Here is a 22818-nt window from a genome sequence, read left to right on the forward strand (position 1 = left end):
CCGTGGTGAGGATGCTCACAGGGCTGAGTGAGCCGCATTTGGAGCTGGACTAGGTCTGAGCTGGTGGATGAGGAGGGGGCCCAGCTGGCAGCTGCTCAGCAGACAACAAAGTACGTGTATTTTCATCATAACAGGTTGCTTTAATTTTTAAATTATTTGCTAGCAGTGCAACAACAACAAAATTAACCCCGCATTACATTTTCATGGTAGTCCCTGTAGAGGAGATACGTCGACCCTTGAAAACAAGCAACCAAATGAACTGCAGGTGGAAGATGCTTTGATTCAGGAAGACTGTTCACAGGAAAAAAAAAGGCAGCTAGGCCTTTCTTCTACTGCCTGAATAACTCAGCATCTCTCAAACTATCAGTCACCTCCCTTTGCCCTCCCTGCCCTTTTTTCAGAAATAACTTATGGCCTGTCATGAATATCACGTGTAAATCTACCTCTAACCTTGGTCTCAATTTGATGCTCAGTTTATATCCAGAAACACCTCATGGATCTTTGTCCACTTCCACTTTTCTGTTCTTACTGCCTAGACACCACTGTTTTAGCTGATGGGTTTCATTTGTCATAAAGCCAAACTCACTGCCTCACTGCAAGCAACAGACCAGCACCTGAGTAACACAGGGCACTGGGGACCAGAAGGAAGAACTTCTCCAGTGGTGTGTAGGTAAAGCAGAGTACAGAGAGGTCTGTGTGTCTACACCAACATTTGGAGCAGAAGGAGGATGGGAAGGCGGCTGCACCAGACAGAAGCCAGACTCTGACACACCCAGCATCCCCCAGTGGCAGTAAGGAGGCATGAGGGAATCCACTGGTGGGAGCAATTTGGGCTTCAGGCATTTGGGAAGGAAATTACAGTGGGCTGCAAAGGGAAAGGCTCCCCAGCAGAGTTAACAATTAGAAAGAGTCTTCTCCCCCACCCCTCAGGGTGAGGAGGGGATGACTTGTGGCCCCACCAAGCTCTGCAGGAGTCCAGATGGGATGGCACGGGGCAGAGCATTATTTCTTCTGTGCCAAATTTGTGAACCGTTGCTGAAAATGGGAGATCGAACAGAACAAAGAAATAGCCAAATTGTGCTTACCAAACCCCAGCCCTGCTACCAGTACCACCCAACTGCCCTGTTTGCATTGGACTTAAATTACCTACAAGTTCATTTAGACACATAGCCAGATTGTTCCTTTAATTCTGCAGATACAAAGGTTGTGACTGTATGCACAATTACCTAAAAATCAGAGTATACAGCTATGGAAGCAGGGCTGTCCCCTCTGTGTTCTTCTTATCAGAAGCCAGATATAAATACAACAGCCAACTTTTACTTTCATGATTAACATTCAGCCACATTCTTCCTTCTGCACAGAATTTTATCCCATATTACTTGCATCTTAGAAAACACGAAGTATAATAAAAAAGAATGCAAGTTACATTAATCAGGTTGTTTGAAGTTTTAATTGAGATCCATGTTTGGTTTGCAACAATTTCTCAAAGTCTATGATGAAACAGAAGAATAATTTTGAATGAGACTAAAAGCACAAATCTGCAAATTCTGCATTTGGAGAAGACTGAATAAAAAAGCCTGATTTTAACTAAGATCTACATGATTACCAAGAGCATTAGGAAACATCCTTGCAAAAATTCTTCCCTTCAGTTAAGGCTTTGGAAAGACAGATTTTCGGAAGTGTGGAGCAGTTCTAATCTCAAGGCAGTAACTGAGAATTAGAAGTCCTTAGCATCCTTGAACATAGAGCTAGGCAATTATTTTCTAAACAAATTAACTTTACAGTAAAGAGATATTAACCTTACTAAAAATCAGACTGATTCTTGGAAGACTCTGGCACTGTAATTGCCAGTCAGTTGTTCCTAAGTTATTGGATGAAATAAATAATGCAACATTTCATGGTTGGCATTGTTTTATTGTCTAATATTGATTAAATTATTTACACTTCTACTTTTCAATTGACAGTTTAGCACTCATACCTATGGCTTTTACTTTTATGTTTAGCACATCTTTGTGTCAAGTGTCAGAATTCATTTCAATAAAACAAGAACGTGATACCATATAGACAAGTCTCTATATTTATGTTTAAACATACTCATTTTAGAAAATGACAATTTATAAAAGAAGAGTCTGACAGTAGCTCTTCCAGCTCAGGTTTACCACAGATTCTACTGAGCTCTTCCTGTTTTAAAGTGTCCTGCTGTCTCCATGTGGAGGCAGTTTCCTACCTCATCCCCCCTGCCTCTAAAATTAATGCAAAAAAAAAAAAAAAAAAAAAAAAAAATCAGTAGCTGACAAATTTAAGCAAAAATATAAAGCGCTATAACATTACCTAAGCTGCCTTTTACTGAACTAAGATCTTGAACGCTAAAAACTTTATGGAAATTTAACGAGTCAGTGTAAAAAGGCACAGGATTTTTGTGCTCAGAAACCTCCACCAACAATGTTTGTTCTCCAGCCTGAAAGTTAGGGACCACTTTTGGGAAACAGCGGCCTGATCAAAAAATTCATAGGTACCTGACTGCTGCTTACAATAGAACCCACCAGGTTTTACTGATTCATCTGCCACACACCCTGTGAATCTGTAACAAGAGTTTGCTTGTACTGCAAAAGAAAAAGAGGTAAAGTTACTCTTTCATATATCCAGGGATGGTGTAACAATGGTAAAAGCTACTCATTCTTAAAATCCTCATAAAGCTGTCCGTGTCTGTGGTAGCTTCTGTTCCATGGTATTACATGAATGGGTAAGTTATTTTTCACAAGAGAAGTTTAGTTTTGCATGAAGAAAGCTAACTTTGGTCCACTTGTGAGCTTCCTAAGGACAGCATGTTGGAAATATGCCCACTGGCAATTTAAAACCCAATGTAAAAGTTAACAAAAATAACTGGGTATTTAATTCATATATCTGCACAGTGTTGTTATTTGTCCTAGTTGTTCACCTTTTTGTGCTGCATGTCCGCTAACTGTTCAGTCTTTAAGCCTTCAACTTGTTCATGATCTTCCTTATCTCCACCATCTACTTGATTAGGTTTCTTTTCTTCTGCTTTTCCTTGATCAACACTTTCATATTCTACTTGTTCAAGTTCTGTTCCATCTATAAGTTCTGCCTGTACTTCTTCCATCTGTATCTGATTTACATGCTCAACATGTAACTGCTCCACATGAACTTCAGCACCTTGTTCAGTCTGAATGTGTTCAACTTCCAAGTAACTAATTTGCATCTGTTCTTGCAGTTCATCCACCTGTGTGCCTTTCACTTGATTGTCCTGTATGAGATCCTGGTGCATCTGCTCCACAGTTACCTGTGCAGGATCCACTTGTACCTGAATTACTGGAAGAACATGGACTTGCTCCACTTGCTCTATTATAGTCATTGATGTTACTGGTTCAGCTTCCACAGCTTCCACTGGAAGAACCTCTTCTGTCACTATTCGCTCCGAAATACTGTGAATTTCTTTGAGATGCCTTCTCAGCTCACTGCCTTGCATAAACCACAAATCACAGAGGGTACAGTGGTTAGGTTTGTCACCCGTGTGTATTACCAAGTGGTCTTTGAATTGATCCCAGCTGTTAAACACGCTGTTACAAACCTGAAACAAAAGATACACACGTTTAAAAATGTCAACAGAAATATGATATAGTGCCTATTTCAGATCATGGCTTCACATAGTGTAGCTTCTTAATGCTTCGATTAAAAAACCTTACGCATTAGAGGTAAAAGCTGTCAGCTTCAGATGAACAGAAGACCTGGTATTTATTCGTATCTTTTTAAGAAACAACATGGTAATCTAGGTTGTGCACACACAGGATACCCACAAAATTTGTAAGTCAGTACAGCATTAGAAAGTTTAGTCATTTTAACCTTGAGTGAAATTCACACAGGATCATGCCCCAGTGGTGTGGGTTGCCCTCAATGAAGGTCATGTCTCTACCAAGCCACTCTGTTGCTCCCCTCCTCAGCAGGACAGGGGCAACAAAATTACGGAAGATGGAAAAACCCCTTGTGGGTCAAGATAAAGACAGTTTAATAAAGCAAAAGCAAAGGTCATGCGTGGAAATTACTCAGTTATACATAAAGGTAATGAGTTGGTAATGCCCAAGCACATAATTACTGTTCTTGCTGCGTGGAACCTAATTCAGTACTCAAGGCATACACTGAAAAGCACCAGAAGTGCTCATCAGGAAAGAACAATTTTGCTTTCATCTCTTTGGTCAGTGAACCAAGAGTTATTTACTGAACACTACTCAAATTTAGTTCTCAAGAGAGAAAAATTCAAGAAAAAATTGTCCAAGAATTGCTGTAGTTTCTGCGGGCTGAGGAAACATTGATCCACATTGACAACATCTGTGAGAGGATGTGGCATCAATGTAGAAACAAAAACCTGTGACACAAAGTGATTAGACCAAAGGGTCATAAAACCAAAATAGTTACGCTATTAGATAAGAATTCGTGTTATACAGTAATTCCCATATTCAGAACAAACATCTTTAAGACACAGGTAGCTCCCAAGGATTAACTTCACATTGGCATAACTAAATGATGCAACAGCATTAATGAAACTTCTGATTATGTTATTTGATTAGCAACAAAAATTAATCTCTTGCAGTGTTCAGTGTTTTAGAATCATAGAATAGTTAGGGTTGGAAAGGACCTCAAGATCATCTAGTTCCAACCTCCCTGCCATAGGCAGGACACCTCACATTAAACCATCCCACCCAAGGCTCTGTCCAACCTGGCCTTGAACACCGCCAGGGATGGAGCACTCACAACCTCCCTGGGCAACCGATTCCAGTGCCTCACCACCCTAACAGGAAAGAATTTCCTCCTTATATCCAATCTAAACTTCCTGTAAATAAGTTCACTCTTTCTTTTGAACAAAGGCTATACCCAGCAGTTTTCTTCACAACATGACCCAGTTCAGCCTCAAATCGCAGCCATACTGTGAACTGAATAAGGTGAGGGTCTTAAGGGAAAAAAACCCACAAACAAACAAAAAAGGACAAGAGAAAGAGGAGGAATGTGAGAGTGAAAGAGAGTGCAAAGGCATGCAAGAAAGAGCAATCAAGCCCAAGAGGGGGCATCATGGAATGAGAGAGCACGAAGCAGAGCGCGTGAGAGCAAGAGCGCATGTGCGAGAGCAAAGGAGTGAGAAAGAGGGACAGAGAGTGTCCATGAGAGACAGCACACACAAGAAAGCAAGCACAGAAAGACCGAGCCAGACAGCCAGTGCACCAGAGAGCCATACTGTGGTTCAGTGCAATCACAGAATGTTTTGGGTTGGAAGTAACCTTAAAGATCATCCAGTTCCAGCCCCCCTGCCACAGGCAAAGACACTTTCCACTAGATCAGGTTGCTCCAAGCCCTATCCAACCTGGCCTGCCAGGGATGGGGCAGCCATAGCTTCTCTGGGCAACCTGTCCCAATGCCTCACCACCCTCACAGTAAGAACTTCTTCCTAATGTCTAAATTAAATCTCCCCTCTGTCAGTTGAAAGCCATTCCTCCTTGTACTATCACTACACGCTCTTGTAAAAAGTCCCACTGCAGATTTCCTGGAGGCCCTTTAGGTACAGAAAGGCTGCTATAATATCAGCACAGGAAGGAGGTATCTAGCCTGAATCTGGTACTTCCATTACCCACCTGACATTCATACAGCTTCTTTCTTCCCTTTTTAGCTCCAGCTCCAGACTGACAGGCTGTCAGGTGACATTTGAGTGTGCTATTCCTGGCAAAACGTTCATGGCAGTTTGGACATTCAAATGGTTTTTCACCTGTTAAAACAGATACAGGGATTTGTAAGTGTATAAAACCAGCCAGCTTTCTGACAGCTTTCTCTCTCTCTTTGTGTAGGTTGATAAATATCCTGTAAAGACATGGCCAACTGGATTATTCTACAGAAGAAAAAGACATTCTATGTACACTTCATTTATGTAAATAAAAGGGTAAAACCCTAATACCTCTCATTTAGAGAAACCACCATTAACATGTAACAATGTAACATGTAACAATTACCAGTGTCATTTAATGTCCATTTAAGTTTTGATGGAAATTAGATCACTATTCTGATGAAGTATCTTAAATAAATAGCAGCTTTTTGTCTGATAATATTACAGTTAAAGAATTTCTCTTTGTCTGATAATATTTACAATTAAAGAATCAACATTATTAAATATACAAAGTGACACATTAAAGAAGGAAAGATTTAAATAATACAAAATTTTATTTTCAAGAACAGTAACAGCTTATGCTTGAGAGCTGAAACTGAGCTTCAGAAAAAGAAGTTGGCATGGAATGACCATGAAATAACAATGCATCAGTATTAAAACAACCAACCAACACTCCCTCCCTCCCAAAATACAGTGAAAACACAGAGGACATAAATGGGCACAAGCAACAAAAAAATTGCTTTCCGTTTGGCCCCTTCATTTCAAACCTGGTACCAAACACAAAGCCAGCTAATGACAACAGCAGGGGAGGCTGAAAACGGGTCATTTTTTCATCCAATGTAATGTATTGTTATTACTGTCATCAAGCAATGGCAAAGAACAGCTGGTGTCTCTGTTTACTAATTTCATCATGCACAAACACAATGAAATTCAAGGGAAATAAAAGTACAAAAAATAAGGAACTGTATTTCTTCTAAAATTCTCATAATTAATCTGTGGAGATACTGATACCACATCATTACTGAAATGAACAACTTAAACTCCAAAAGAGACTGAGACATTTTACTGAATAGCATAAGGACCTATCCTAGCTAGTTTAAAAAATATTTGGAAGATCCTAATTAGCTTTTCAAAAGAAATCTACAAATAGCCTGTAATTCTCCCTTACACAACTGAAGGCTACAAGAAAGTGTTAAAAGTTAAGAACATTTCCCTTAACTGTTACAAAATAGTATGTTTTGAAGACTGCTGGCCAGGTAACGCAGAGGACACTGAACTGCCATCAGTCTGGCAGATCAAAAATAATGGACTTTGCCCAAGAAACCAATGGATACTACACAACAAAACTCGTACCACAGACCCCCCTCCCTGTGATCTGGTCTTACTCAAATTTGTACTGAAATTCTTCAGTAATCTCTAACATATTCTGCCAGAAGTGTCTGAAAGTGACAATTCAAATATAATGGTGGCAACATCCAAAAGACACTGTGCGACTTTTTGCACAGTGCGGATCAGTGCTGTGACCTGGGCTGTACAATGGCAGTGCATCACTGCAGTGATGGAAAACACAGTGTGCCAGCTCTCTTCCCTTCTCTTTATTCTCAGAGATGCACACTGGTAAGCTGGGGCTAACCTCCTCTGCTGAAGGTGACAACTTGCTGCTTCTCCCCTGTGGGTCATCCAACTATGAGTTTAGTTTCATGTAAGTGAGATTTTATGAAGATTTTATGAAGAATAGGGTTTTTGGCCTGATCTAATGATTATCTTTTCTCCCTTTATGAGAATGGATGAGATTTCACTTGCCAGTCCTAAGTAACCCACAGGACAGAATAATTTATTCAAGGTATGTAAATAAAGTTAATTTATTCACTGCTATAGAAGACAGTAGTTACAGTTCAGATTAAACTTCCTGTAAAACATATTTTAGTTGTCCCAAGAATGGTAAAGACCTTGATTAATTTTTTTAAGAGGTCTGTATACAGTTTACTTCAGCAATAGATTTTTCAGATGAGGCCGATTAATTTGGCTGCTTGGAGCGCATCACAACTCTTTCACTTCCGCCTTCACTCATAATCAAGTAAATCACTCATAATCACTTCCACACACATAATCGAGTAAAATCGGCAGGAATCAAAGCTGTTCAGTGTCTCTGCTAGCAAAAACAAGCTTTGCAGAACAGAAGGATTAGACCAGCATATTGAGAGCAGTAGCTTCATTCCAAGATCAATTTCTGTATGAGGAAATGGCTCTTTTAGTGTAAAACAAATTAGAACGTAAGAGATACACATTACTTAAGAGGAGCCTTGCAGAGTTTCTCTTGCATGCATTACTTATGATAGGCAAGTGACATATCATCCATACTCACAAAGGGGAAAAAGATAATCAGATCACACCAAAACCCTTTCCTCTTTCTAAGTTCTGGAGATGACTGTTACTTTGGCATGCAAGACATTTCTGAGGTATATTTTCATTGACTCAGAAGCTGCTTAAGGCTCTGTGTACATGAATGAGACAAACTCCATGGTTTTCCTTCCTTCCTTTTATTAAGACAAAGATAATAGCCATTGGTAATGTCAAACTCCTATATCAAAAAGAATTACCAACCCTGAGAAGGTGTCTATTTATGCCCCAGTTTCTATTTTCATGTTACTGTTGAAGGTATGATGAAGCAGGAATGGGATCAAATGCTTTGTAGGACATTTTATCCCAGGCCTTTTAATTTCATTTTAGCATTCAACCAGTGCTATACAGAATTCAGAACTTCGCCTTTGGCTGAATAGGAGTTTTTTCCACTGGACCACAGTTAAATGGTAGTATCTGTTTTGATGGTAAGCTTAAGGTCTTTGAAAATACTAAATCAGAAGCAATTAGATTCCATGAGCTATTCTTGTATAAATATATACTTATGAAGTACTCTGTACCTACTGTGATAGGCTAAGTTGCTTGGTCCCCAAAATCCTTTGTCACAACAGCAACCAACATATTGTGATTTTTGGCTTACTTTGTTAGTCTGCCACAAACTTTTCTCTGAAAAGACTTTAGTTAAGTAGCTTGTATTTGCATTGCTCTTAATAGAGAAACACTCCCTGCATCTTAGGCGATGAGGATCTGCCAAAGACTGTTTATAAATGGGACTTCTAAGGGCTACTGGGAACAGACTGGACACAGTGTCATATATCAATACTCAGCAGTCCCACATACAGATACAAAGAAATGAGATTTCTTTAAATTTGCAGGCTTTAACAACAGTAAGAATCTGTGAAAGAAACAGGGCTGCTACCTTCCATTCAGTTCTTACTGATGCTTCATGACTGGACATATTAAACAAAAACATCTGGAAGATCAGGATTACACACATTTTACATTCAGAGTTATGTGTATAAACCTCAGTATCTGTTCAGATAGCAGACTTTTCAGTGAGATGAAGAAGTAATATCTTAACCTCCCATGTAGAAGAAGAAAAAAGAAGCACAAGTAATTTTGTACTCAAAACGTGCTATCCAGATTTCAAACAGGTACATTTCAGAGAAAAAAGACAGTGTACACAAGTCACTAGAAGTGTTTTGCTGTGTAAATTAACAAATTAAAGTCAAGCCACAGATGAGATGTCAAGAGCAAGGGTGAACCTTTCCAAACAAGGCAGTACAAGAGAGAATTGTTATGAAGTATTTATGCCTAATGCATTAATAGGCATTTGCTCAGTCGTATTAGATAAAAACACCTCTAAACAGTATTCCTCTAAGAAGTTCACAGGTCAGATCATGTTTCAACAGAAACATTTACTACTAGAATTATGAAAATAAAAGTAACTTCTCGGTTTTGTATTTCTGAAGAAGGAAACATGCCTTAAAGGAAACATCTTTAATAGACTTGAGAGAGAATCTTCATTATTGCTTTCTGGTTTTAGGTGCCTATTTTTAACCACCTCACTCCATTACAAGTTTACATCAACAGAAAAAAAACCCAGACAAAACCAAACAACAAATGAACAAAACCCAGCATTTAGTTGTAACTAGAAGCCAAGTATTTCTAGCACTCAAGGGTCATGTGCTCTCTTCAGTATATTCTCTATTTCCCCAAAACATGCAAATCCCCAAAATCCTAGAGCCAAGGCTACAAGGACAGGACTATAGCAGTGCTCTTACCTGTGTGTTTCCGGAGGTGCTCTTTAAAATGTCCAAAGTGATCAAACTGTTTATCACAGTACTGGCATATATGTATTTTTTTGCCAGGTCTTTGCTTCTTGCTGGCACCACCTTCATCAAGGTGGTAACAGGTGAGGTGCTGTTTCAAAGCACTCTCTCGTAGGTACCTTTTATTGCATATGTCACACTTGTAACTCTCAGTGGAGTGTGTTTTCATGTGTTCCTTGAAATGGTAAAACAATTTAAACGAACGATTACATTTCTCACAGTGGAATAAATTGTTCATGTGTGACAGCTGAAGTTCCACAATTTCAATACCTTCTACCTGTTTGCACGAGGTATCAGTTGCACTATCACCTTCCTGGATCTGGCATTTTCTCTCTCCCTGACGATACTTGCTGGTGATGTCTGCCAAAAGAGCCAATGCAGATTCATCTGATGTACCCGTTGTCTGTATGTACTTTATGGATTGCTCTGCAGAAGCTACTTCTTCAAGTGTTTCAATGCTGTCGTCTTCCACTTCAATCGTGCCTTCTGCAATCTCAACCTCAATTTCCACAGGTTCTGATTCTGCAGATGGAAGTGTTTCTGTGATAACGTTAGAGGTTTCAGCTACCTTCCTCTTTTTTGGTTTGTTTCCTTGTGCTTGATTTGAGTCTAAAGGAGATGAGTTTTCTTTGTTCCTGTAAAGCATTTGCATAAACATGGTTAAGAGTCATAACCACTAACATAATTCTTGCCTAATAGTGAGCTTCAATATCTAACACTCTCTAGCTGTTTCTCAAGAAAGCTGAATGATGAATGCACACATAATCTGTGTGTGTATCAGAAGCTAGTTTGTCCTTTGTCTATGTTCCTTAGAGTTGTAAAATAGCATGGTTAAAGCTGAAGAGCCTTTGAGATAAGGCAACTGAAGAGTTTTATATAGGTCTGCTTGCATGATACAAAGCACTTATCCAGAAGAAAAATAAACCTATGTCATGAGGTTAACTGGCTTAAGAAAGAAACCTGTGAAATTCTGTACCTGGAAAGAAGACTTCCCCCAGGGAAGGAATTCTTTGGCCTACCTACTCAGAAACAAGATTCAAGTCCTTCCTGTGCCCTTCACCTCTTAAGCTCTGGAGTGTGTGCAATTGCCCGCAGTGCTTACAGCTTGCTACAAAAACACCACAGCTGTGACTACACACAATGACCATTATAACCTCTCATACTTCTGGAAAGAATACAGCTAACAGGGGAGGTAAAAATGAAAGACACCGGAGTGTGGAAAGTTTATTGTTTACTTCTCTGGGCTTAAACACAACCAACCCCCAGCTCTGCTCCTATTCTCCCTGCATCATATACACGCAGCCCCCTTCCTCCAAGATGTGAGGGACAGCATGCCACCTCAAACACAGACAGAGCCAAGTGGGCCAATGCTTTCAAGTCACACCTTCAAAATCATCTGCAGCACTTAATGCACTGGAGATTTTGCTACTGATAATCAGTCTCAAAAATGAGTGGCTATCTTCCCCTTAGAGTGACAGAAGTCAGCTGTGCTTTTACCTTCCTTTGCAGCATGATGAATCCTTTCATGTAATCTGTTCCCTACCACTTCATGTTTTCTAGTAACAGGAGAGATACAACTTACACGTACTGTGCAAAGCCTGATAGAGATGTGCAACTGATGATCTAATGCAGGATGCAGCTTATTAAATTGCACCTTACTCAGACACAGGAAGACAGAGCAGCTAAACTTACAGTTTTATCTAGCCTGGACTCCTGATATCTACAAGATATCAGTTACTTTGCACATTACTGCAAGGAGCTACAGGATCACATATCGGAAGAACAATCTGCTTAGCAAAGGGGAGACTATCATTGTTGACCACATTGTGTGAAACTTTGGATGGGGATACACACATACAACACTAGTGAAAACACTTGAAGTAATTGCAGCTGGTTGTTTTCTTTCTAGTCTAAATGTGATGTGCGATTCTGATGTATTATACAAGTAGTTCTGTAATCATCTCTACTTTCATCTCTAAGTTGCTGAAGCTTACCCCTTTCAGTCAAAGCTCTGACTGAGGCACTGTATTGCAATTCTTCCCCCTCTTACTGTGGAGGAGAAAACAGAAACTGACAGTAGTACACAAGTTTGTCTTTCTAACAACAACAACAAAAAAACCCAAACCAACCAAACAACCCAAAGCAAAGCAAACCAAACCCAGAAAACTTAAAAACCCCTCACTTCAAAACTCATAAACAAGGGGAATAACTCTAAGAATAGTCTGGCTTGCATGTGCATTCATTAAGCAAAACATTTTATTTCCTTGTAACATAAGAATTACATTTACTAGTGGTGCATAACCAAGAAACTACATAACATCATATAACAGTGGGACATAATTGCAGGCTGGACAGTTTAGCTTGAGAGATGGATCTGTTCAGTCCGGACAAGAGAAGGTTCAGTGGGCAACCTTACTGCTCCCTACAACTACCTGAAAGGGGGATGGAGCAAAGAGGTGGCTGGTCCCTTCTCCCCAGTAACAAGCAATAGGACAAGAGGTAACAGCTTCAAGCTGCGTCAGGGGAGGCTTAGATTGGATATGAAGAACAATTTCTTAACAGAGAGGGTGCTCAGGCATTGGAACAGGCTGCCCCGGGCAGCGGTGGCGTCACAGTCCCTGGAAGCGTTCAAACAATGTGTAGATGAGCCCCTGAAGTAATGGTTGGACTTGATGATCTTAAAGGTCTTTTCCAAAAGAGATGATTCTATGAATCCTAGTTCAATAGCTGTAGTAGTATACACTGACTCAAAGTGATACTGATTTGAACACACACTTTCAGGTTTCTTTTGAATTCCCCAAGCAGGCAGCTACAGTCTGCTTTTCTTCCAGAATTAAAAAATCAACCAAACAAACAAAATTAATAATCTTCTGGTGTTAACATACTTAGTCTTAATAATATAAAAAAGAGTGTTTGTAAGGTTGGAGGGTAGGACTAGAAATGCACAATCCTGTATCTTTCCTATTAAAAAAGTCACATACTTATGTGGCTCTATTGCTAACAGAGTAGCAGTTAACTTGGAAATAAACGTTGATGTTGAAAACCAAGTTTCCAGCATACCATGTGGTGGAGGTTTTTTTAAACAAATATTATCTAGCTACTAGAGGAACTTGGAGCTAATGCCACTCTCAAGGAAGCAAGCCTTTTCTTAGCCTGAATGCAAAGACCTTTCAGCAGGCCTAGAAGAGAAAGTAATAATAACTGCAACGTTGGAAGCATTTATTGCCCCTTCCTCTACTTCACACAGACAGAGCATGCAGACTCTCCTCACGAAGGAATGAAAACGTGATGGCACTTTCTGAAAGTGAAAGGGAAGGAAGCGGAAGAAAACCAGCATGATTGGACTAGCACCTGCTTTTCTCAGATTGGAGTTTGTCAATGAAGTACAGTTGCTGGTACTGGAAAAAAAGTGCCACAGCATCCTTCCATAACTACTGATCCTGTATAAAACTGATTAGAACCGTTCAAGAAATTTGAGAGGTTAATTTTGCAGCAAGAAGTTTTAATACCACTGCTTATTCTCTCAGAAATAGCAGAAAGCTGCATGAAATCAAAGCACCAGCACAAAATTGTTACTGTGGTCTGATTACCTGAGGCGCGTTGTCACTCCCCAGCTGTTAATCAGGCGTGGACAGTCAGACAGCACAGAGACATGGTATTAGTTATCACAAAGTCATAGCCCTACAATGTCTGCCACATTCACCAGCCACGTCACTTACCATTGAGTTCCAACCCAAAGAGTGTGACATTCCTTTTTTAGCCTGTATAATTTTGACTTGTATCTTATAGAAGAGTATGTGGTCCACACAAGTTTAGGAGGTTCCAGGAGAAGGAACAGAATCCTGGCAGCCAGCTCTTGTAAAAGTATTCTTGTGACTCTAAATTTCAGTGTTGGGAAGAAAGAGAAGTTTATGAGCTTACCTGATTTGAAGTGCTTTGATCGCTTCTAACATCTGTAGATACTCAGCTGCTTTCCAAACATCATTTGCTTCTTCTTCACCTTGGACCATTAGTTTTGCTGTATATGTGAACTCAATTAGGTGACGAAATGCCATGTTACTTACACCTGTATCAAGGCAAGAAAAACAGCAGTTTTCTCAGACTTATCTATCTGATGAATCTTGCATACACCTGCTCACAATTTTGTTCACAGTACTGTAGCTCCCAGTTTCGTAAAGATGACACCCTTAAAAGGCTCATGTTGGAATAAAAAGTCTACTATAGAAACATGTGAATCTGGAACAACTACAGAGTTATATCACAACAAAGATACAAGGAATGATAAGATGAACAACAAGCTGAATAATAGAAAGTATGAATACAGAAATACAGCCTCTCTCCCAAGAGACTTTTCAGCAGCCATTTACTGGAGGCTGAGATACTGCTCCAGGAATTTGCTCCATGTTGACCAGGCAAGTATTTCTCCACATCTATCCTGTTCTTGCATGCCAGCCAAGGCATCTGCCATTGGCTGTGCTTCTTCATCTCACCCTTTTTCATCTCACCAGAATGGCTGTTTTCACGGAAAAGATTGTATGTCACACTGCTAGTCCTAAAAACGTAGAGGGTATGCCTGACCTCCATTAGCCATGTACTGGGGGGAAGAAAAAAAGGAAAAAAAAAACAAAAAACAAACCCAAACTATCCATGGAACCTCACACTTCTCTTTCCAAAAGATTTAATGACTGGGTATTTTCTTTTCATTTGCTCTTCAGCAGAATTTTTCTCCCAGTGGTGGTAGCTGCCTCAGAACAACACAAGAGCTGAGATGTGGAAAGCTAATTGATATGACCAAGTATGCCTGTTAGCCTGTACTGAGGATACTACATTCATTTCCAGCTTGGGCACACAATTCTGAAGGTTTTTATTTGCACAAATCAGATTACCTTCAATCTCCACCAAGGGCTCCTGAGTGAAATCTTGGAAGAACTTGTAGAAGAACTGGCTACAGGCAGCAAGAACAGCCTTATGAGCTTTGAAATGGTGACCTGCAAAAAGAGACAAAAGTTTCTGTTTAGGGTAACATCTTCCTCACCCACACTGAGGAATAAGTGCAGATGCAGAAAAGAGACCACCCAGTCTACAAATCTGTTCCAGCAGCATATAGTCACTTAGCATTTCTCTTTGCAACATGGGATACTACTGCAGCAGACCTTTGCTGACATCAGACCTTGCTGAAGTCCTGCAACTCAGTCAGCTGGAGGGCTCACTCACTATAGAGTTTCTCTTTTCAGATATTTAAGTCATGGGAAATTCCTAGGCAAACTTTCTCCTGTGTGTCTTGGACTCAGCTCTCAGGTTTCACCCACGTTCTCCTTGGGTTTTGTTGCTCTTACAGATTGATGTATTTTATCACCTTTCTGCCAGCATAAAAACCACTGCAGAATAGAAGAGGTTCTGCTCTTCCCCATCACTATGTTGCCTTCCCCTGGGCATGAACATCCAAGAGGCTCCATGCGACAGAGATAAGAAAAGCAACATGGATTATAACAACACAGCTGCACACAAAAGCAGCTCTGAGCTCAACACGTGGATTTGGCAATACTAGAGCAGTCAAACTAAGCTTTGTGTGAGTGCTGCAGGTGAAACTACCACAGTTACTGAAGTGTAGTTTTTATTTCATTTGCTTACTTTACTTTGGAAACTACAGACCAGTCAGTCTCACCTCTGTGCCTTGCAAAATCTTGGAGCAGATTCTCCTGGAAGGCATGCTAAGGCACATGAAAAACAACAAGGTGCTTGGTGACAGCCAGCACGGCTTCACTATGGGGAAATCCTGCCTGATCAATTTGGTGGCCTTCTATGACAGGGCTATGGAACTGATGGACAGGGGTAGAGCAGTGGACGTCATCTACCTGGATTTCTGCAAAGCGTTTGACACTGTCCCGCATGACACCCTTGTCACTAAATTGGAGAGACATCAATTTGATGGTTGGACCACTTCGCGGATAAAGAACTGGCTGGATGGCCACATGCAAAGAGTTGTGGTCAATGGCTTAATGGGCAGTTGGAGACCAGTAACGAGTGGTGTCCCTCAGGGATCGGTGTTGGTACTGATCCTGTTCAACATCTTTGTCAGTGACATGGACATTAGAACTGATGCACCTCCAGCAAGTTTGCTCATGACAGCAAGCTGTGTGGTGCTGTTGATATGCTGGAGGGAAGGGATGGGGATCCAGCAGGACCTTGAAAAACTTGAGAGGTGGCCAATGCCAACCTGATGAAGTTCAACAAAGCAAAGTGCCAAGTCCTACACCTGGGTCGGGGCAATCACAGGCACAGCTGCAGGTTGGGCGGAGAAGGACTTGAGGGTGTTGGCTGATGAGAAACTGAACATGGGCCTGTACGTACCATCAACAATCAAAGTGATATCTGTAAACTGGTCCTGCTCACGTTGTTCATTCAGTCTATCCAAAATAACTTTATAGTGTTCAGGGAATTCCTGGATACACTCCATAGTTTCTTCAGCTTCCATGGTAGAAAGGCTAGTCTGCAAAAGATATGGCAAGAGGGTAAAAATAGTGTGCCAACTGGTAAATACTAAGTCAGGTTAGTACACAAACATGAACTAACTAGCACTATTTAGGGAGTACAAAAACAACAGAAACACTAATTTGTCTTGGAACAGGTTTATCTCATTTTAGTTGACAGGCGATGGTACACTTAATGATGTGGAATCTTGTCTTATTTATACACAGAAAAAAACATTCAAAGTGGGTAGGTGTATTTCTTTACAGATTCAGCAAGGACCCACCTCTACCAAAGCACATGCTGCAGGGATACAACATCTTCAGAGCTACCTATTCTACAACATCTCAGTAGCATAATGTCAGAATCTTTATACAGGTACTTCTTGCAATTCCACCAACCCATTTGGTGGAAGAACAGTTCTTAACACTTTCATATTTATGTCACGTTCTGCAGCTAAGGAACACAAGATATTTACTTCCTTTAAATAATGACGTAATAAGCAGCACTTTTCAGTTTCTGAGTACACAGGAGTTGCCAGTGATTTAACATGCTGTCTCACACCCAACAGCAAAGAGTGTCTTATTCACCAGCCTACTTAAACTTCTCCCCCTACAAGGTAAAATATTCTTTGTCAGCCTTTTGAAAGAGACAGATACACTTGTAATCTGATGGCTCTTCCTCCCTTACTTACACAGTAAGTATAGCTATGGGTGGGAGTTGTAGAGGTTCTCAAACCTGAAAAGGTTTAGCAGAATCTGCCTGTTGACAAGATGTGGATGTTAAGTCTGCTGCTTATACAAAAGAACACCAGGAGAGAGTCCAAGCACTTCAATGAAAGGATTTCACAAATTAACTCCAGGCAAAATGATTCAGATCTGTGCATCAGCACTCATCTCTAACTCCCACATTCACGAGAATGCCGCAGAAAATAGCGAAAGCAGTTCAAAGTCACATAAGCACAGGAACATTGTCTCTTTGCAGCAATCTAACTCACTTTGAAGAACATGTAGCTTCTGAATAGGCTTGAATGAGTCCTAAAGGAGTATGAGACATACCTTTCACTGTACTGTTACACTTAGTATGGACAAGAAAAAGAAAATCAGGAGAGCAGCCAGTATCGAACCAAACACTGAATATAGAGACGGAAATTTCTGGTGTGGCAAAGAAGCAGTTTTCTTTAGTGCTAGGAGAATCTATAAGGCAGGTGATCCCCAGCTTCTGGGGCAGATCCTTTTTGTGTGTGACTTGAATCGGAAAGTCCTAACTACAAAACAGTTCCTAGTGTGTACTGAACACATCTGAGCTCATGTCACCATGCTTGCTAACTCCCTGTGTGACCGTGTAAATCCTAGCTCACCTATAGCAAACACACATAGGGGTATATGGGATTTGATACAAGTAGAGAAAATTACCCAGCTATGATAAAAGCAAAGTTATTTTCTTATGACTTTCTCAACAGTCATAAAGAAATTGTGGAATTGCTGCTTCACCACAACTTCATGCTCCTTCTTTTGTCTCAGAAAAACTGGCACACAAAGAAGTCATTTTGCCAAGAGCACAAAAAAAGAATAGCAGAAGCAACCACCTATGGAAGCCTACCTGCATCTCATGCTATCAAGCAGATGCTGAAATACCTATCAGGGTCTTACAGGGGTCAGAGGAGACCAGCCTGTGAGGACAAGGGGGAAGATGAGGTGGAAGAGAGGAGATGCTGCTGCTGCTGCATTCATCTCAACTGGAACAATGGGTTTAATATAGATGCCCAGCAGCTCCTGCCTTTTTTCTGCCATCTGGTGTTCCATACAGTCTCACGAGGGAAGCTGTCAGCCATTTTCTTCACTGTTTAATTCTTCTTGAACATTTCTGATACTTCATAAAAGGGCAGATGACTTGCAGTTAAACGCATAATTCCTCAGAAGTTAAATAAAAAAAAAACTTTGGCCTCCAGCTCGCATGATTTCCACCTACTCAAATACACTTTATTTCCAAATGGAATAATTGTAGGGATGTTAGCATAAAAAGCCTCAAAATAATGGAGTAACTTCTCACCCTATCAATTCTAAGAAGTTTTTGTCTTAGAACACTTAAAAGGCATGACTAAGAAAACACACAATTTACAATAGCTAGGTTATTGTCATGAATTAACAATTAGTAAAATGTGTGAATTTATTGCATATCTAAACGTGACTGCAGCATTCACTGAGTACTCGCATTTAAAAAACTCAGTACTACTGCAGAAGAAAAGCCCAACAGAACAGCATATAATCAATAAGAGCATGACTTTTGGGGAATAAGTGAATGATATAGTTGAGAAAAGCACGAGGTCAAGGCAGGCAGGCAGAAGTGATTCAAGCCACCACTTATGAGTAGGCTCACACACAAGAGATGGGAACTGGACTACCTGACAGCGCGGTTTGATTTTCTTGGGAAAGGTAGTAAAAGCCTAACTTAACCTTATCAGCATGCAGCACCAAGCACACCTCATGTGACGTGTATGATCTGCACATCTGCTTTTACAAATCCGCCCTGTGAACCCATCTGATTCCTGTCCTGCACTACAACCGGAACTCCTCATCTTTTAAGCACCCGACACCCGTCCTTGCCCTCACTGGTCGCACCGGCATGCAGGCAGGCAGAACAGCGTTGCGGCCACCCAGACGCCCCGGAGCAGCCCGCAGAGCCCTGCCTAAGCCACCGCCATTTGGCTGCAGCCGCCTCAGGAAGCGCTACCCGAAGGGCGTGCGGTGGCGGCGGTCGCTTGCGGGCACCACAGCAGCGAGGGCTGCCTGTGCGCTTCGCCGCACGCTTCTCCTCAGAAGCCGCCGCCGGACACGGCGGAGCGACCCCCCCGCCACCGCCACCTGTGAGGCACCGCTCCCCCCGCGCCGCCCCGGCCAGAGCCGGGCCGCCCCACCGCGCGCCCCGCGGCCGGGGGAGGCCTCTCGCCCCCCCCCCCCGGTTCTTCCGGCCCCCACGGGCTCCGCCCCTGCCGGTCCCCAGCGGCCGCGGGCGCCCCCCACCCCCACCGCGCTCCGGCCCGGGCGCCCCCCGCGGCGAGCGGCGGCTCCCGCGCCCACACCTTGGCTCCATTGGAGGGCGCAGATGGCAGTCAGCGCCGCCCCGCCAATCGCACTGCGGCGGCACAGCCTGCCCCAGGCCGAGAAGCCAATGAGCGCCCGCCCAGTTCAGAAGCGGGAGAAGGCGGAAGGCCTAGCCCTCGCCAGCGGCCGCCGGGCACGGGCGCCCCGGGAGCGGAGCGAGCGGCCGCCTCCGGCCGTCAGTGTCCCCGCGGCGCCCCGGGGAGGGCACCCGGCCGGTGCCGGCCACAGCCGCTCGCTCCGCAGCGCCGCCGCCTCGTTAGCCCCTGTTACGTCATCAAAGCGCGCATTAAATCGATCCCTTTTCGATTCCCGGCCGGGTCGCGGCCCGTCTGCGCGGCGCCCCGCGGGGAGGGAGGGCGGCCCCGCCGGGTACTCACGCGAGCAGGGACGCCCCGCCGAGCCCGCCGCGCCGCGCCCGCTTCCTGCTCCCCGGCACGCTGCACAACGGGGCGGGCGCCGGCCAATAGCGACTCGCATTCCCGGCCTGCACCGCGCGGAGGAAGTGACGAAAGTATTCACCTTTCACACGCGGGGGGCGGGGTTGTTGGCGTGGTGTACTCTGGGAGTTGTAGTCCGCTGCTCTCACAGCCCGGACGGGGGACGGCCCTCGGTGTTAGCGGGGGTGCCGAGAGGACGGCGGGGGCAGGCGGGGCTGGGAGTGCGGGGAGCGGTGGCTGTGGCCGTCCCGCCGTGCCCGCCGGAGAGCGGTGTGGCGGTGGGAGGGCGGCCGCGGCTGTCCCAGCCCTGGCCAGGCAGGGCTGGTGTCTGGCGGTGGCGTCAGTTGCATCCCCACCGAGATACGATTAATCGCCGCTGTTATTGCCAGGCCTCGGGTGGACGCGTTCGACGGCTTCAGAAACGAAGTGACATGCCCAGGCAAACGACCGCGCGCCTCGGCAGCCCGTAAGGCCGGCAAAGGCTGGGCAGACCCGTGCTTGCAGTCCGGTTGCTGGCGGGAGGCGGCCGTATCTGGTTCGGTCTGGCATTCTGGAGTGTGTGTTGTGCGAGGGCTGTGTCCCATAACCCGGCCTGCCGGCACAGCCCCGCACGGACCAGACTCAGCATTTGGGGATTCTCTTCAGCTCCCCCCACTGAACCAGCCCTCCCTGTTACTCAACCACTTTTCCATGTAAGACATGCACACTGTATTGTTTTCCTTTTATAGTTTGAGTGGTACTTGAGTACCTGCAGTTTTGCGAGAAGCAAGCAGTTAGCTTTGTTGATCCCCACCGGCCCCTTCCAATTCGACATACTCTGCTTCCATGGTTATATGAAGTTGTGTCAAAAGCTGCACTGAAAAGCAAGTTCAGCAAAAAGCAAGGCTGCTGGTCCTTTCCGTGCTTCTCCTTTCCAGCTCTGTCCTATTAACTCCCAAGAATCCACAGCTGACGAAGAAAACAGCCAGGCTGCACCTAATGGCTCCCGCAGAGTACTTACCATAGAATCATAGAATGGTTTGGGTTGGAAAGGACCTTGAAGTTCATCTGGTTCCAACCCCGTGCCATGGGCAGGGACACCTTCCACTAGACCAGGTTGCTCCAAGCCCCATCCAGCCTGACCTTGAACACTGACAGGGATGGGGCAGCCACAGCTTTTCTGGGCAACCTGTGCCAGTGCCTCACCACCCTCACAAGGAAGAACTTTTTTCTAATGTCCAATCTAAATCTCTTTCAGTTTAGAGCCATTCTGCCTTGTCCTGTCAAAAGCCCCTCTCCCGATTTCTTGTCGGCCCCTTTAGGCACTGGAGCTGCTCTAAGGTTTCCTCTTAAGGTGCCTTCTCTTCTCCAGGCTGAACAACCCAGCTCTCTCAGCCTGTTAACAGAACAGAGCTGCTCCAGCCCTTGCGGCATTCCTGTGGCCTCCTCTGGATTCACTCCAGCTCCCTCTTCGTGGTGTTGCCCCAGAGCTGAACACAGTGCTGTAGGTGGGGTCTTACAAGAGCAGAGCAGAGGGAGGGCATCACCTCCCTCGACCTGATGGTCATGCTGGGTTTGATACAGCCCAGCAGCACTTGGCTTCCTGAGCTGCAAGTGCTTCATGTGTTGTCACCAGTTTAAAATGTATTTGTCCCAGTAAAGCAGCATAATAATAGAACTTGTCAAAACAGACACAATGGTCATCAATTTGAGAGCTTTTGTGTCAGTCATGTCCACAGAAGAGCTACTGCATGCAGTGGATACATGTCTTACAAGCTTGCCCACCTAATTCCTGTGAATTAACCTGTTTGTGAACTTCTCACTTGTTCCTGTGCCAGATCTGCATGATTTCTGTTGCCAAGTTTATTCTCCACTAAGAATGTAAATGCCTATGAAGTTAAGGCAGCTCTTCAGCACAGAAATCCTACATCAAACAAAATATAAATAATAATAGACATTCAATTTAATTTTCATACACTCTTTAATACATAAACTTCTAAGACTGCAGTGTTTTATAATACAGTAGTACAAGAAAGTTTTATCAATAATGATTTTTTTTAATGCAATATAAAGAAGTTTTAAGTTAAATTTATGTCCCTTTTATTTCCTCACGTTATTGCTTAATGGCCTTGCTAATGTAACACTATTGTTCTTGTTAATAGGTCTGCTCAGACAATTGTTTGCAATCTAGGAGTTGTCTGCCACATATTCTTGTTTTCTGGTACTTAGCAGTACATTAGGAATCTTGATGACTCCTGCATTTAAAAAATACAAAGGTTCACTTGAAAACGTTTAAACTCAGATCTAACTTTTAAACTTAAACTGATTTTTAGTCAAAAAACTCTATCTCCAGTAGCTGGTAATAAAATTGAAATATTGATAAAGTTACAGCTATAGGACAACACAAAAAGTTGTACAGCTGAAGTACAACATAAAACCTAAAAATTTCCACTCTGCACTTCCTGCCTAGCCAGACGAGGTTGGTGGTTTTCTTATATTTCATTAATTTATGGGTTTTTTTTTCCCTGTTTGATTCCCCTCACCCTCCCCACCCCCGTTCCCCACTCCCCCCAAATGGCATTTTCCATAGCATTTATTTATTTACTTTTTTTCCTATGGCTTCATCCATCTTGTTTTACTGTCAGGTCAGACGGGAGGTTTTTGTCCTAATAGCTTTTTAAATATAAAATTAGACTGATTGCGCTGGGTCTTTTCATGTTCTTCTTTTCCTCTCTTGGGTGTGGGTTTCCCAGTATACTACCTTTAGGATTCCTGAGAGTTATGTTGCAAAACAATACGGTTTAGTTGTAAGTCTCAAAGTAACCTGACTTATAGTGCATTTTATTTACACGAGGAGAAACAAATGTTAAGCAAACATACAAATGATCTCTATCTGTCTCGAGTCCAACCCGTGTTAGCCATTTGTATGGTTAAAAGCACCCAGTGTTGTTTTTTTCCTTTTCCAGAAACGC

General features: G+C 42.9%; 1 protein-coding gene across 7 annotated transcripts; it reads right to left on the reverse strand.

Moving 5' to 3' along the window:
* Nucleotides 1-1431: 1431 nt before the first annotated feature.
* Nucleotides 1432-19923, reverse strand: ZNF131 (zinc finger protein 131). Of its 7 annotated transcripts, XM_065662220.1 has the most exons (8): nucleotides 18783-19147; nucleotides 16210-16348; nucleotides 14745-14846; nucleotides 13780-13924; nucleotides 10136-10493; nucleotides 9811-10033; nucleotides 5640-5770; nucleotides 1432-3589 (listed from the first exon to the last, which is right to left on the reverse strand). In XM_065662220.1, the coding sequence occupies exons 1-8, from the start codon at nucleotides 18834-18836 to the stop codon at nucleotides 2927-2929; spliced, it is 1815 nt and encodes a 604-aa protein (XP_065518292.1). In that variant the 5' UTR covers nucleotides 18837-19147; the 3' UTR covers nucleotides 1432-2926. The 7 variants fall into 7 exon arrangements, with proteins under 7 accessions (XP_065518292.1, XP_065518287.1, XP_065518289.1 ...); XM_065662215.1 differs by lacking the exon at nucleotides 18783-19147 and adding an exon at nucleotides 19808-19923 and having other exon boundaries at nucleotides 9811-10493; XM_065662217.1 differs by lacking the exon at nucleotides 18783-19147 and adding an exon at nucleotides 19409-19564 and having other exon boundaries at nucleotides 9811-10493.
* Between the last annotated feature and the right edge of the window lie 2895 nt (nucleotides 19924-22818).

Source organism: Lathamus discolor, chromosome Z (assembly GCF_037157495.1).
Source record: "Lathamus discolor isolate bLatDis1 chromosome Z, bLatDis1.hap1, whole genome shotgun sequence".
NCBI lineage: Eukaryota > Metazoa > Chordata > Aves > Psittaciformes > Psittacidae > Lathamus > Lathamus discolor.